Source organism: Bison bison, unplaced genomic scaffold (genome assembly GCF_000754665.1).
Source record: "Bison bison bison isolate TAMUID 2011002044 unplaced genomic scaffold, Bison_UMD1.0 scf7180017864150, whole genome shotgun sequence".
NCBI lineage: Eukaryota > Metazoa > Chordata > Mammalia > Artiodactyla > Bovidae > Bison > Bison bison.
This window is the reverse complement of record NW_011494722.1, coordinates 261,903-277,445: the sequence shown is the minus strand read 5'-3', so window position 1 is coordinate 277,445 and position 15,543 is coordinate 261,903. Positions and strand designations below refer to the sequence as shown.

Genomic DNA, 15,543 nt, shown 5'->3' with positions numbered 1-15,543 from the left:
GTTTTGAGCATAACCTTGCTATCATGTGGTATGAGTGCAGTTGTACAGTAATGGGAACTTTCTTTGGCATTGCCTTTCTTTTGATTTGGAATAAAAATTGACCTTTTCCAGTCCTGTGGCCACTACTGAGTTTTCTGTATTTGCTGACATAGTGAGTTCAGCACTTGCTCAGCATCATCTTTTAGGGTTTTAATTAGCTCAGCTGGAATTCTGTAACCTCAGTAATTGCCTTTAAATATTTTTTACACTAGAAAGTAGTAAAAAAGATAGTGTTAAGTGTAATCTGGTTAGAATGGGATGCTTACCTGGTACTGAGAAATTTTTAGTTGACTTCATTTTCTCAACACACTCATAGCGTCCTGGTAACTTTCAAGTTATAGCTATCTGTTTCATAGGATTGTGACTAAATGAAAATTTCAGGACTCTGGTATCTGTAAAGAACTGTACACATGTGTTGTAACTTGTCTTCCTGTAATTAATACTTTGCATTTATAGGAGCACCTTTTACCTTTACAGTTATTAAAGTTGTAGAGATCTTAAAAGCCAACTAATTTAGCTGTTCTTCCCACCCATGTAATCTGGCTTTTTATGAAGGATATTCCACTATCTCACAGGTCAGGGCGTGTTATCTTAAATAGTTCCAGTGCTTACCATCCACTTCTCTTCTGAGCTGGTTTTCTGTTAGATCCTGTCCCTTGTCCTCATTCTGCTTTTTGTGTCTGTTCTTTCACAAGAGAAAAGAATAAATGCAAATTGCTTTTTTTCTCTGTTTGGTGATGATTCTTAAATTCCATACTTAAAAAAAATTTCAAATGACTAAAATGTCTTATTATTTTAACTGTCTTCAGTCTATAGAATTTACTAGTCTTTCTTAAAATGGAACATGGATAGGAACTTTGGTTTTAAACAGTGTACTGTGTTGTTACTTCTCGTATGTAAGAAACCCTTCTGAGAGATTTCAGACTCTTAACAGTACATGTAAACCATTGCATTTGCTTTCATTTTTGGCACTTATGAAACAGTGATTGAATTTGCTGTTGAAATACTGCTCTGGGGTTTTCCCCCTTTGTTAGTGAGTTAATCTTAAACCAAATCTGTCTCATTTTGCTATTTCATTCTTTAGAATTTTGAAAAATCTAAGTGCTGGACTGCATTTCTCAGTAGGATATTTCCTTATTAACTCTGTAGCATTCTTAAATTATGATTCTCAGGTTGATTATATTGGCTCTCCCCTTTCCTTCTCCTAGTCCTTCTTCCCACTCTTCCCCAATCCCGTTTTACTTGCTTTTGATCATTATGAAAGTGTTGAAGCGGCAGGGTCAAATGCAGAGCACTATTAGATATCTTCTAGATTGACATCAGTCCATTAGTAATCATTTTTGGATACTTCTATGTAATGTGGTATGAATTATTTTTACTCTTCACATCAAAAACCGAAAAAAATATTTTTTCTAGTTTGATATATTGAGTTAATATATATATATATTTATATATGTGGTTAATATATACAATTACATAGTTAATACACAAATGATCTGATAGTTTTGGTATATTTTTAAGTTTTAAAATATTTTAATATTTGTCTTTGTTTCATTTTGCCTATTTTAAAAATATTTCCAGGAAATCCACTTACCCAGGACATATTGAACCTCTATCTGGAGCCAGATGGAACAAGAAGGCTACTGAACTATTTGCTTGATAATTTGGCAGGTACTGCAAAAAGAAGTAAGTGGTCATTTGATTAAACCGTTTTTTTAGAAAGACGTCTAAGAATATTGTTTAATTTTGTGTTTTATGTTCAACTAGTTGCAACAGAACAGCCACCTCCAAGATCTTGGATTATGTTACAAGAACCAGACAGAACACGGCCAACTGGTTGGTAACCTGATTTTTTTTTTAATCTTATTTTTACTTTGTCTTTATAAACCTAATAATATTGTTGGTATGCTTTAGATTATGGGCAGTATTACAGTAGAACGCTTAAGGTTGATTTGGTTTGAAGATAATAATAATAATAATAAAGGCTTGTGTGAGTGAAGTGGAAGTCGCTCAGTCATGTCTGACTCTGTTCTCATGGACTGTTGCCCGCCAGGCTCCTCTGTCCATGGGGATTCTCCAGGCCAGAATGCTGGAGTGGGTGGCTGTTCCCTCCTCCAGGGGATCTTCCCAATCCAAGGATCGAACCCAAGTCTCCCGCATTGCAGGCGGAATCTTTACTGTCTGAGCCACTAGGGAAACCCTGGTGTAACTGGCCTGTATATAATCATTGTCGAGGAAAGTTTGGTATAAGGCAGTACTTCTCAGCCAGGGGCGGTTTTATCCCCCAGAAGACATTCAGCAGCATCTGGAGATATCTTTTCATTGTCAACAAGTGGTAGATGTGCTCTTGGCATCTTGTGGCTAGAGATCAGAGATGCTGCTGTGCATAGCACAGCCCTCAACAACAAAGAATTACCTACTCATGATGTCCATGGTGCTGCTTTTGAGAAACTCTGCTCTAAAGTATTGATCAAATTCAGTTATAATAAACACACCCAAATCTTTCTATATTGTAATTTCCCAAATTCTACAGTATTCCAGATGTATGATAATACAAAATTATAAGATAGCAAAAACACCTACTTGAGAGAGAAATCAAGCTAATGACCTCTAATCTTTTAAAATTGTATGAAAATAGTTTGGGCACTTCTGTCAGGGGTGCAATGGTGTTCTTCTTTCATGTAAATTAATAGTTGCTTTGTAGAAGAAAAGCAGAGATGGCTGTTAAGAAAAAACTTATGTTTTCTTAGTTAAATGTCAGAGTACATTCTACATTAATAATTGATGAAGTGGTGGAGGGAGCATAGAAATGAGGAGTCTTGGTCTTAGAAGCTGAAGGACTCAAGATCTTAGTCTGTTTCCTTTTGAACCTTCTGTCTGTACTTGTGTAGTGGGAAACACAATTATTATTTATATTTGTTCATATATCTGTTCTTCCTTTATTATCTGACTTATGCCATGTCTGGCATATGGTAGCTTTTCTGTGAATATATTATTGAATAAATAAAATCAAACTTAGTTTTAAGTGAAACAAAATTAATTTTTTTTTTCTGCCACGTGTGTGAATAAGTAAAGTTATCTTTCCTACAGCCTTATTTTCTGTCATGTGCTATAATGTTCTTTGTGATAAATATGCGACCCGGCAGTTATATGGCTACTGTCCATCATGGGCACTAAATTGGGACTACAGGAAAAAGGCCATTATTCAAGAAATCTTGAGTTGCAATGCTGATATCATAAGTCTTCAGGTAAGTCATCAGAAGAATACTTGTTTAAATTGTAGAAATGCCCCTTGATCAAGCAAGGAATAGCTTGAGTATGCATTACATTAACACATTTGAAGTCCTGGCTTTAGCGGTTCTTAAAATACAGACTTTTCCTGTATTGACTGAATTCCGGGAACATTCACTGCATCCTGTGCTTTTAGCACTGTGCTGCCAAGTTAAGCAAACGGGTTAAGCTGGGTGTTTTGGTGTTTGCTATTACAGCTAAATGTTTACCTGCTCCTCCCTTATGTCCCTCCACACTATTTTTAATTGGGTGGCAATGTTACTGAAACTGTGGCACTGTCAAGGTATAATTTTGCTTTACCACCAGTGGTAATTGAATAATTAGGGCCAAGTGGAAAGAACATTGAATCTGGTAGACAGTAACTGGGTTCTCAGTCCAACCCTCATAATAACACGTGACCTTCGGCAAGTGACTTTCTCCTTGTGGTCTGAAACTTGATCTGTGGAGTTCCTTCTACTGCTCTGATTTTTGTTTACCCCAGTTTTAAAATATAAGAAAATACATATGCATAGGGGTATATGGCTTTCCATTCTTTACTCCTAAACAGCAAAGAGGTACTTTATCAACTGGTACCTGTAAAATGACAAGTAGGTGTTATGATTGATTTCAGATAAATTACATTGAAAAGATGTAATTCTTCATTCTTCAGATCAGTCCTTTGAATTTATTTTAAGATCTCAAACTGTACATATAAAGATAGTGCATATGACTGGATTTTGTCTTATGAAATAACTGCTGTTTACAATTTTTCAGGAAGTTGAAACAGAACAGTATTACAGTTTTTTTCTGGTAGAACTGAAAGAACGTGGCTACAACGGATTCTTTAGTCCTAAATCTAGAGCTAGGACAATGTCAGAACAAGAAAGAAAACATGTTGATGGCTGTGCAATATTCTTTAAAACAGAAAAGTAAGTCATCTTCTTTCTTTCTTCTTTTTTTTTGGGGGGTGGGGGCGTCCATGCCATGTGGGGATGTTAGTTCCCTGACCAGTGATTGAACCTGTTCCCCTGCAGTAGAAGTCAGAGTCCTAACTACTGGACCACCAGGGAATTCCCCAGTCATCTTACTCTTAAAAAGAAAATATTCTCTGTATTTGCAGGATGAGGGTCAAGGGAATGGAAATTAGTTGGCACCTAAGAGAATGAGGCACCATATTATTTCTCAAGAAAACAGTACTATGATTTAAAGGGTTTTGTTTTGATTCATCAGAAAAAATGTTTTTGGAAGACATGTTGAAAGTTCTGCTATTTTTTCAGGTGTCTTCTAGGGTTTAACTCCAGTTGTTAATTGAAACACTTTGTAATTGCATTCCCTCTGGGATGGTAGAGAGGTTCTTAAGCCCATACTTTGGAAAAAAATTATTTTAAAATTGTAAGAGGAAATATTCCAACATGAAACCTAAATAGAAAATGACTGCATTATCTTAAGTTGTAAAAGTTTTTCAAGATGTTATTTGTATCTGTGGCAGACTGAGAGCAACTGAAATGGACATGGGAAGCTTAGTGCTAAGTGTGGAGGATTTTCTATAATGTAATTTACATGTCATCATATCTGTTAAGGAAGTTGGGGGGAAATTGCATTTACCACAAAACGAATGTCTTGGTATTCCCAATTTTATATTTGTGTGTGTTTTGTTTTAGATTTACTTTGGTTCAGAAACACACTGTTGAATTTAATCAACTAGCCATGGCAAATTCAGAAGGGTCTGAAGCCATGCTGAACAGAGTCATGACAAAAGATAACATAGGAGTTGCCGTACTGCTAGAGCTTCGAAAGGAATTGATTGAAATATCATGTGAGTGACCTTTGCACTTCCTGTAAAATTTGGCTTCCAAAATGGAATAAAAGACAGAAAATGTTTCATATTAATACTCTTGTCTAATGCCTGAAGAAATTCAGAATTTAAATCTTTTCTAAAATCTCATATCCATTTTTCTCTACCACAAAGCTCAAGAAGAGGAAGCATTGCCTAGAAAAATATTTCAAATCTTAAAAGGCATAAAACAAGGTTTTTTTCTGCTTGAGAATTTTTCACATAAAATACTGAAGTAAATAATTAGTTAAAATAACTGCTCAGAGAGAAGAATTCTGTACACTTAATACAATTTCTTGGCAACAGGGATATTTCTGTGTTGACTTCTCTTCCTGACCTGCTTTTAGTCATTATTTTAAAGGTCTTAAGTCTTGGAGAAATGGACCACTTATTTCAAATTAAATGTATATTTAGAGAGTGATCATCATGCTAAGAACTGAGACTTCCATCACTTGAGGAGCAGTTGGAAATGGGGATATTTAATCTGAGGGATAGAAAAGATGAAAGATGGAACTTAGTGACTGTTTTAAATGTTTTTTAAGAAAAAGGATGTCCGTTTAATTTTGTGATGCTCAGTTTAGGATATCTAGAAGATCAGAAGTTTTAAGGAGCTGGAACTATTTAAAAACCAAGCTGTCCCAAATAGAATGGGCTCTCTTTGTTCAAAGAGTGAATACCCTGTGCTGGAAGTACTCATCTCAGAGGCCAGATGTCTGTTTCTCAGGTTTGTTGCAGAGGATAGATCAGTTTTCAGATGGGAGATTTTCAACCAGATTTTAGCGTTCTTTTTTTATTCCCAGGACTCTGAGATATTACTTGCTTTCAGAGCATGTGACAATATATGGGCTTTGTTTCTTTTCTTTTTATCTAATATAGCTGGAAAGCCACATCTTGGAACAGAAAAGCAGCTTATTCTTGTGGCTAATGCTCATATGCATTGGGACCCTGAATACTCTGATGTGAAGTTGGTTCAAACGATGATGTTCCTCTCAGAAGTGAAGAATATTATTGATAAAGCCTCGAGAAGTCTCCAGTCCAGTGTATTAGGAGAATTTGGAACTATTCCACTAGTGTTATGCGCAGATCTTAATTCTTTGCCGGACTCTGGTAAACAAAACAATGCTATTTTACATAGAACACTTGCTGACTTAAAATGCTTTTGTAATGTGTTGTTTCTGATAATTCCAAATCTAGTCAAAATGAAAATTCAGTTTATAGTGGCCGCTATCAATCAGGTTAAAAAAAATTTTTTTTTTGTGGAGTGGGGAGACCATTTTGAAAATGAGATGGTATTATTACCACTTCATTATAAAATGAAATAGTAAATGGTAATGGTATTATCCTCTGGTACCTCCAGAGGAAGGATGTTAATCATCTTCAGAAAACACATGGGCATATTTTATTATCCTCATGTTATATGTATTGCAGACTCTGAAAAGGTTATTAAGACAGACTCTGGGATTCCAGCATGTGGTAATAAAATCCAGTTTAAATTTGACCATATATCACACAATCTCAAATTTTGGTAGACTTGATTAGAAACGTGCTCCTCAGGTGGAATTTGAGATTTTTCTATTTACAGAGGTCGGACAGTGGTTTTAACAAAAAAGGATCAAGAATGTTGATATTTAGTCACAGAATGGAAGAATACACAAAGCCTTATTCTTAAACTTTTCCATAGATAGTACAGTGAGTAACAACCATACTTTCTTGGATACTCAAGAGAACTTTTCCTTGAACTTACTTGCATGCATGAATGCATGCATTCACACACATATACACTTGGAGTAGTTAAATTCAGTGACATATTGCTGCTATCACAACAGATGAAAGAAAAGATAATGAAATTAAATTTATGTTAAAAATCTGTTTTCGGGGAAATAAAGGTGCCTAACATCCATAATTCTTTAGTCCATCTCATCAAAGCCATCTGGGGATTACTGGAAAATTCTTTATTTGCTTTTCATCCTCTTTAGCTACAAAATATGTGAGGGGCAAAGAGAGACTCTTGTCACATGATACAGATCTTAAGACTCATTTCTATGTTGCATTGTAATAACAAAACACATGGGAAAATGTCTAGTTTTGCTAAGTGATTAAATGAAAGTTAAATATTTGCAGAGCCCACCTTATGCCTGTGTGTGTGCTAAGTCACTTCTGTCATTCCGACTCTGCGATCCCATGGACTGTATCTTTCCAGGCTCCTCTGTCCATGGGATTCTCCAGGCAAGAATACTGGAGTGGGTTGCCACACACTCCTCCAAGGCATCTTCCCAACCTAGGGATTGAACTCAGGTCTCCCGCAGTGCAGGTGGATTTTTTACCATCTGAGCCACCAGGGAAGCCCCCTCTTATGCTTAGCACACTGGAAAAATAGTGTCCAGAGATGGTGAGATGGCTCTGTCATTCTTTCATAATTCATGTATTCATAAGCACCATGAAGCCTAATCTTGGTATTTCATACTAACCCTGAACAGAAGCCTACATACCAAGATGTTGATTGTGGTGTTAATTTTTTTTAAAAAATAGGAATAACATGAATTTTTTTTAAGAAATAGGAAACTGGTTTAACAAATACTATATGTCAGCCCTGTTGTATTACACAATTATTAAAAAAAATAATTGAGATGATGTAAGTTCATATGGTACAGTAAAGTGTAAAATATTCACTATAATTAAAACCATGGAAAAATGTGTTTATACAAGTTTTGGCAAAGGTGGAAAATAGTGAAACATTTTAAAAAGTGAGAATATGTGTGATTTAAAACTTTACTATTGAATTGTCTGTTTAGTTATGTATTGCACATTGTATATTATACTTAACAATGCAGAAAGTACATTTATATTCTTTATAGGTGTTGTAGAATATTTGAGCACTGGTGGAGTAGAAACAAATCATAAAGACTTTAAGGAACTGAGATACAATGAAAGTCTTACAAACTTCAGCTGTAATGGGAAAAATGGGACAACCAATGGAAGGATCACTCATGGCTTCAAGTTAAAGAGTGCCTATGAGAGTGGCCTGATGCCTTACACCAATTACACATTTGATTTTAAGGTGAGTTTTGAGATGAATAAACATTTAAAACTCCGTTTTTTTTTTTCAAGAGCATTTTATAATTTTGTGATGGCTTTAAATGTTAACACTCAGAATGGAATTAAGCCATCTCGAATTAGCTGACAGCAGTATTCTTACATAGAATTCCATGTGATTAGAATTCTACCTCTACTTTATAGATATTATTAGAATCATTTCCAGGGTTAGAAATCAGATGAAATAATGATATTAAATCCTGAGTTACCTGTCATCTCTTTAGGGCTTTTTTTTTTTTTAATGGGCTCATTACTAACAGCTGGATATGCAGGACCATTGTATTTTATTTGATGTTAGTTTGATGTTCCATTTCTTTTATTTCATTATAACTGAAACAGTACTATTTGAGAACCAAAATGTAGTTTACTATTAGCTGTTGTAAATTTTCTACTACACATATTGTTTATATGCCTTCTTATACAATTAATGGATTATTACAATATGGGGTTTTTTTCCTTAGTAATTCTCCTCATTTTTATTATCTGTGGTTGTTTAGGACTTGTGTTCAACTGTCCTTTTTTGCTATATTTTGCATTTTTGCTCTCTTAAATCCTAGTTTTCCATTTCTAACCTGCTGAAAAAATAATCATTCAGGTTAGATTGTCTTTTTTTTTTTTTTTATCAATGCTACTTTCTCAATTCATCCCACCCTCTCCTTCCCCTTCCTTATTGTCTAATAAGACAATAGATTGTCTTATTAGAATAGTGTAAATACTTGTGTTAACTGTTGCTTAATTTTAGAGGGGAGGGTTATTTAGACTCCTTTGAGAAACTGTTGAAAACTAAAAAAAATTTTTATTTGACTTTTGAGGATCTACAGAACTGTAGATAATGATTTAACACTGGGAAGAGATGAGTATGTATAGTTAAAGAGAGACTAGAGTAGACTGGACAAAACTAACATGTAAATGATGTTAGTAACCAAAGAGGTGGAAAACCATGACAGTATAAGGAACTTAAATGCCAAGGAAAGAAAGCCTTTCTAGGGAAAGAGGAGTGAGTGTTAAGCTTCAGAAAGATTTGCTCAGAGTTGTCTGTAGAGATGGTCAGAGAAACTAGAATATAATGAGTTGAAGAGTAACTGAGCAATGAGAGAGAAAACCAGCTACAGATTTTCATTTCAAGGAGGTTGATGGCAGAAGAGGAGAGGATGATAACCAAAAGGTGGGAGAGATTAGAGGTGTTTCCCTTCTGACTGCTGTTACTGGTAGAAAGTTGGGAAGAATTTAGAATGTGCTTAAATACTTTGGCCAAGAGCATGTAAAGGACAGACTGTTACAGTTACTGGACAGAGAGGAGCAAACTAAGAGTATCCTAGCTGTGTGCCGGATGCTGTGCCTGCATGCTGTTGAAGGTGTGAAAGGCAGAGATGTGCTTGGCCTTTGTGACATCATGGTCTGGTGGGAACGTAGATCTCAGCCACACAAATGAGTATATAGTTGCACTTTAGGGTATGCATTAGCGAGGGAAAAAATCAGCTGGTAGCTTTAAGTGGATGAGGGTAGGATTCCAGAAGGCCTTGGGAAAGTAATTAAACTTGGCACTTGAAGGTTAAGAAGGATTTAGCCAGGTGACAAGTAGAAGAAAGTGTTCCAGACACGTGCGGAGGCCCTGGAGGAGGATGGAGCTTATCACCTAAAGGAATTGTACCTCAGTCACGCCCTGGTTCCCCAAAAAGGGCTTAGTGTGGCAGTGGAATAGTGAGCAAGGAAAAGTGTCACAAATTAAGTTAGGAAAAAGAAGCAGAGGCCATATCATGAAGGATTCTTTAGGTCTCGTTAAAGATTTTGAAACGATCTATATAAGAGGAAGAATGATTACCATCCCTAAGGTTTCTTCATTCTCAATTTGGGGATGCTATTTGATCTGTGTAATAACTGCCCTTTTCTACAGGCCAGTAAGTTTCTTTGTTTACCAAACATGACTGGGGATATGTCTTGAAAGTTCTCAGTATTTCAGTGTCATTTTACGTGTTATTTTCTTATTTTTCTTTTTGCCTTCTGTTTTTCAGGGTATAATTGACTACATCTTCTATTCTAAACCTCAGCTGAACACTTTAGGCATCCTGGGACCTCTGGACCACCATTGGCTAGTTGAGAACAATATCAGCGGCTGCCCACACCCACTCATCCCCTCTGACCACTTCTCACTTTTTGCACAACTGGAGCTCTTACTGCCTTTCCTGCCCCAGGTTAATGGCATTCACCTTCCTGGCAGGAGGTAGTCAAGTACCTTCAGAGGATGACCTCAGTTTTACTCGTAAACTTGTAAAAATTCTGAATATAGGGGAGTGAGGTATGGCCACTTAGATTTGTTTATTTGTTTGTTTTTTCTTAATGATGATTTGAGTTTTCAGTCTGATCATTTGATAAGGATATAGTATGAAAGCCAGGTGCTAGCAAACAAATTCTGAGCCCAGTATGCTTTATATACTGTTAGACAGGGATTGGTGTGTTTGCACCTATCTTTAATTTGTTGCAAATAATTTTCCTGTTTCTTCTATCCAATATAATATTTTCATGCCTTGAAATAGGAAACTGAACAGCATATTCTCTTTGCACAGAAATCTGTAGCACTACTTTTTTGAGGCCAGTAATAACATCCAGAGATCATTCTTCCATACTTTACTCCCTCCTTTTTCAGACTTGTTTGTAAAATATAGAATTTGAATTTAGCCTTTATGATTGTATATGATCCACAGAAGACCTGATTTATGAAATTTTGTACTAAAAAAATCAGATTTGGTAATGATTGTATTGTAATCTAAGGCTAAGGTTTTTTTTACCTGTTTCATGTGTTATAAAGCTTGTAAAAGAAGTTGCAACAGACTTTCTCTGCTGATGATTTGCACTGTTAGGGTTTTGTTAGCCCTTTTGTACTACTTTGTTTTTAAATTGAGAACATTGCTCTTTAAATTTAACTCTGTTTAAAGTTTAGGACATTTGCTTGGACTAGAGACAACTTACCGATGAATTCCTGGGTTTTTGCAAAAAACTATTTACCAGGACAGATAATCTGAGTAGTGAATGATCTGAAGGCATTTATGGACTGAATGTGTAATGGTTGATGTATGTACATTCTGATGTTTTTAAATCCTTAACTTTTTTAAGTTAAAAAATTATGGCTGCTTAGGTACAGCTTCTTAACTCCTTTTTGAGACACTTCTTGTCCTATCTCCACTGTGCCTGCCTGAATTTGTTCCCACCAAGCACTGCCTGTGCATGCAGAGAAAATCTGTGCATCCTCTTTTGTATTTTTTAAATACTGTTTAACATTTGTGAGAGTTTTATGAAAATCCTTTTGTATGAGCTGTGGGTTTTTTCCATTGTGAAGCATTGAATATCACATTTTGGAATGTGTTCATAGGGTGGGGAGCCCTGGGTCTTTGTTTGCCAGACCCAAGCACTGCTTCTTGGCGTCATTGCACAGTGCTGTTCGTCACCCAGAGTACTACTATCATGTGAATTCTTTTTGTTTTCCATGTATTCCTTAGTTTCCATGTTTTTAAAAAATCATTCCCTTTTTTTAAAAAAGAAAAAAAGTAATTTTCCGTTTATGAAGCAGTATAAAATAAATGAGATGTATTTTCAAAACAGGTCCCTAAGACAATACTTCAGATCATTTTTAAAGTGACCAAGTCATTTTAATATGTCAGCCAAGATAAAAGATATTATACCTTGTATTTTGCCTGTAGTGCCATTAGTAGAATAGAGATTAAAGCCAGCTTTAACTTTGCAAAGTTAACTCCTATATGTTCTGTTCTCATTCATTCATTCTCTCAAGAAACAAATGAATTCAGAGGGAACTTGGTCTAACTGCTTTTGTTTCAGCTGCAGGCAGGGAAGCAAAAGGACACCATGTATCCAGTGAGCATTAAGAAGAGAAATTGTTGAATGTTAATAACAGTTTTTATACAGAGAATGAGTCATTTTGGATAATGACTTAAAATTTTATGAAAAATGTTTAGCACTTAAATGTGCTTATTCTAAGAGAAAATAAAATTACATACTGTTTAAGTAAAAGATTCTTTTTTTTTTTCCTTTAAAAAAAATTCTACAAAAGGTTTTGATCTTGAATCTTTGTCTGGGACCTGGTTTTTCCTTTGAGGTTTGCTTTTTCTTTCTTTTTTTTTTTTTTTAAAGATTTTGTTGTGATAGTTTTTTATTTTTTGCCTTTCGTTTTAAGTTGTGCTGACACCAAACACATCTGGTTTATAATCAGTACATTGGAAAGCTGGTATTATTGATATAGAACCAATGCATAGCTTTCTTTAGGGTTTCTTTTTGGGTTTTTGTAAAGTGTGAATAAAAGGTGTGTTTACTCATTTTTCCTAAACACTGTGTTGGTAGTGTGCATCATGACAGTTTCCAGCAAAGGCAAGCTGGAGCTGGCTGGACTGATGAGATGAAGGAAACTGCTTGAGCTTTATGGAAGAAGGGGAGAAGCACTTACTCTGTTTTTAATGGAGGATGTATTCTTTTCATAGATGCTGGAACTAGAGTGCACTTGTTAGATGCTAAAGGTTTGAGCTTTACACAAAATATTTTCATCTGTATTTGTTATTGTCTACAAAATATTTTAATTTGGAACCAGCATACTAAGATATAATGGCTGGTTATGTCTTGAAAATATTTGTTCTTGCCTCTTCTAGGCATACTGCATTCTGTGGGTCAGTTTGAACAGCTTCTCCACCTTATTAGATAGTGATAAATTGAACCAGGATTATAGATTTACAACCATAAGCTTCAAAAGAGAAAAAATAATTTCAGTCTATAGTGAATAAATGATCACACCAAAATAGACTGAAACTTTGGTTAAGCAAGGTTTGTGTTTTAAATATTTTCTGTGTTCTGGATAATTTCCAGTAATCCGTACTCCCTAAAATGCAGTAAAAAAAAAAAAAAAAAAAAAAAAACTAGTAAGTTTTCACAGTATAGGTTTTCTTCAAAAATTCTGTAACAAACATATTTAATGTGGTGTTGCCATAATGTAATTTCAGTGTTCTTACAGGATAAATCCATCTTATGAATATTTTGCAGAAAATTTGGGGTATATTTTCTTTTTAATGATCAGAAATTCAGAGGTGCTCAATTCCTTGTAAAATCTCTTGACATACAGTTTACTGTATTAGTGGCTGATTATTTATGCTTTATGAACTTAAATAATGTTCATCAAAATTAACTTACGGCATAATTTTAAGTTGTAGAAATAAATTGTTGATTGCAACTTAACAGTCCTAGAAGATAAGCAGGGAACAACTCCAAGAAGTGTTTTCTATTTTACTTGATTTAGTGACAACCAGGAAAACTTGAGTTAGCACTTTGAAACCTAAGGACATGATTAAATTGGGTGGAATGCACTTCTAAATGTTGAAATTAAAATTTCAAAGCTCTTCTAAGATGTCAGGTTTTCAATAATAAGTTTTAAGTTTTTGTATTCCACTTTTTACTACTTAAACTTACAGAATTTCCATAGTAACTTTTAAGGTTTGGGGGTTATGCTATATAAGTACAAGAATCATCCTGGGCAAAACAACAATTTACAGCAGATTTGTTCTTTTAATGAAACAATAAGAATACCCAGCAGAGATGCTGCAGAGAATTCAAAGAACCTTTATAGCAATTGTTTATCCCCTACTTGTAAACAGTGTTTTAAGATGTTCACTTTGCTCTCTTCGGTTACATAAATTTTAGTAACCATTCTATTGAAATAGTGTCTAAAATAGAGTATCTAGTCTTTATTCACAGTACATTATATTATGTAATGCACTGGACTAACTTTTGTTTACCATTCGTGTAACAAAACCCAGCACGTTATCTGCACTAAACTCAAGGAATGTCCCATTTGCCTAGGCAGCTCTTTAATAAGGGTAATGGGAAACTGAATATGACCTATGGACTGATGGTAACAAGGGCTTTTACTGTTCTTTTCAGTGGAACCTTCATTGTAACTAGCTAGTATTATATTTATATACAGGGTCTCTTTTCTTTACTGATGTATTTTCCTACTCATAGCCAACCAATAAATTCAATTATCTGTTTCAAATATTTTTAAAGTGTAATTTGTATAGCTGTAGTACTGAGGTTTGAGGAGATACACGTTAATCAGCAGACCACCTGTTTAAAATTCTGAGTTCTCTGGAACAGAGTTGTAACTCTTTGAAAGGGAAGAGTGAACAGGGCCCATGATGTGAGAAGATGGTGTGAAATTAAGGATCTCCTTATTGCTGTGTTATCCTGTGTAACACATCTTTGCCAAAGATCAGTTTTATATTTAGGCAACTGATGGTCCTTTTGCATTTAGGTTTTTTGTTGTTGTTACCATATACCTCATAGCATAAGAAATGGGCTCATGTGTCTTTCATCCTCTGGAATGAGCTTGACGTATTTTGAATAAATGCTTTTAAATACAGTAGCAAACATTGTATTGGTGGGGTTATACTAATTAATTAAATGTTTTAATTGTTACATGTATATTTTGTTGTATATATAAACTTTTAAAATGTCTGATTTCTCAACTCTTCAGAGCATTACGTCTATTTACGTTTTAGAAACTACTTCTTTAATAAATAAATGTAAATTTTTATGTAGATGCTGGGAAAAAAATCCTTTAAAAATACAGCACAATTTAGATAAAATGTTTGCTGAGATGTCCAGTTTTTAAAGCAGGCATTTTCTAAATAATCGTTAATATATAATTTTACATCTATAACAGAAGAATTTTGCTAGATATGAAGAAAGATCTCTGGGATTACAAGGTGACTGAAGACCAGTTTCTACAGTTACTTTAGGAACATTAACATTTTAAATCAAATGAGTACGGAGATGTCCATTTTCTCACTTTCTTTGAACTGCACACTTCAAATAACTTGAATCTGTTCAAAAACTACTGAATTATTTTGGGCCTGTCATGAAAAACTTTGTTCACTATACCAACATGACTGTTAAGTGATCCCAAGAGCTCTTACTGCCAGATACTTTTCAGGCTTACCAGTAAAGTGAGTTTAAGCTGTGGGATCTCAGAGCCTGCTTCGTTAATTCATTAATTAAAGACTTTTGACTCTCATCCCTGTAGCCCTGGTGATTTTGGTATCTCCCCTTCATGGCAATCCTGCTAGTAACTTTTTTCCCCAAGCTTTGTGTAATTCTTGAAAGTATGGTCCTTGAAAGACATTGAAAAGGGATGCTGCTGTGATCAAATTCAGGCAGAAGAAATCTGCAAAATCGTAGGACTTGCTTTCCTTTTAATATTCATAGTGATGAAGATGTGAGGGGTATGTGCTCACATTCTGAGCTTTATATGGGAA

General features: G+C 34.9%; 1 protein-coding gene across 2 annotated transcripts in view; it reads left to right on the top strand.

Moving 5' to 3' along the window:
- CNOT6 (CCR4-NOT transcription complex, subunit 6) overlaps nt 1-14,704 on the top strand; it is an 85,315-nt gene extending 70,611 nt beyond the window's left edge. The window contains exons 5-12 of one of the 2 annotated variants that reach the window (XM_010840934.1): nt 1,621-1,710; nt 1,807-1,875; nt 3,130-3,287; nt 4,084-4,238; nt 4,971-5,125; nt 6,020-6,250; nt 7,999-8,201; nt 10,249-14,704. In XM_010840934.1, coding sequence (XP_010839236.1) covers nt 1,621-1,710; nt 1,807-1,875; nt 3,130-3,287; nt 4,084-4,238; nt 4,971-5,125; nt 6,020-6,250; nt 7,999-8,201; nt 10,249-10,461 — 1,274 coding nt within the window. In that variant the 3' untranslated portion in view covers nt 10,462-14,704. Of the gene's footprint in view, nt 1-1,620; nt 1,726-1,806; nt 1,876-3,129; nt 3,288-4,083; nt 4,239-4,970; nt 5,126-6,019; nt 6,251-7,998; nt 8,202-10,248 lie in introns of both variants that reach the window. The other variant, XM_010840933.1, reaches the window with a different exon arrangement.
- Nucleotides 14,705-15,543: the final 839 nt, after the last annotated feature.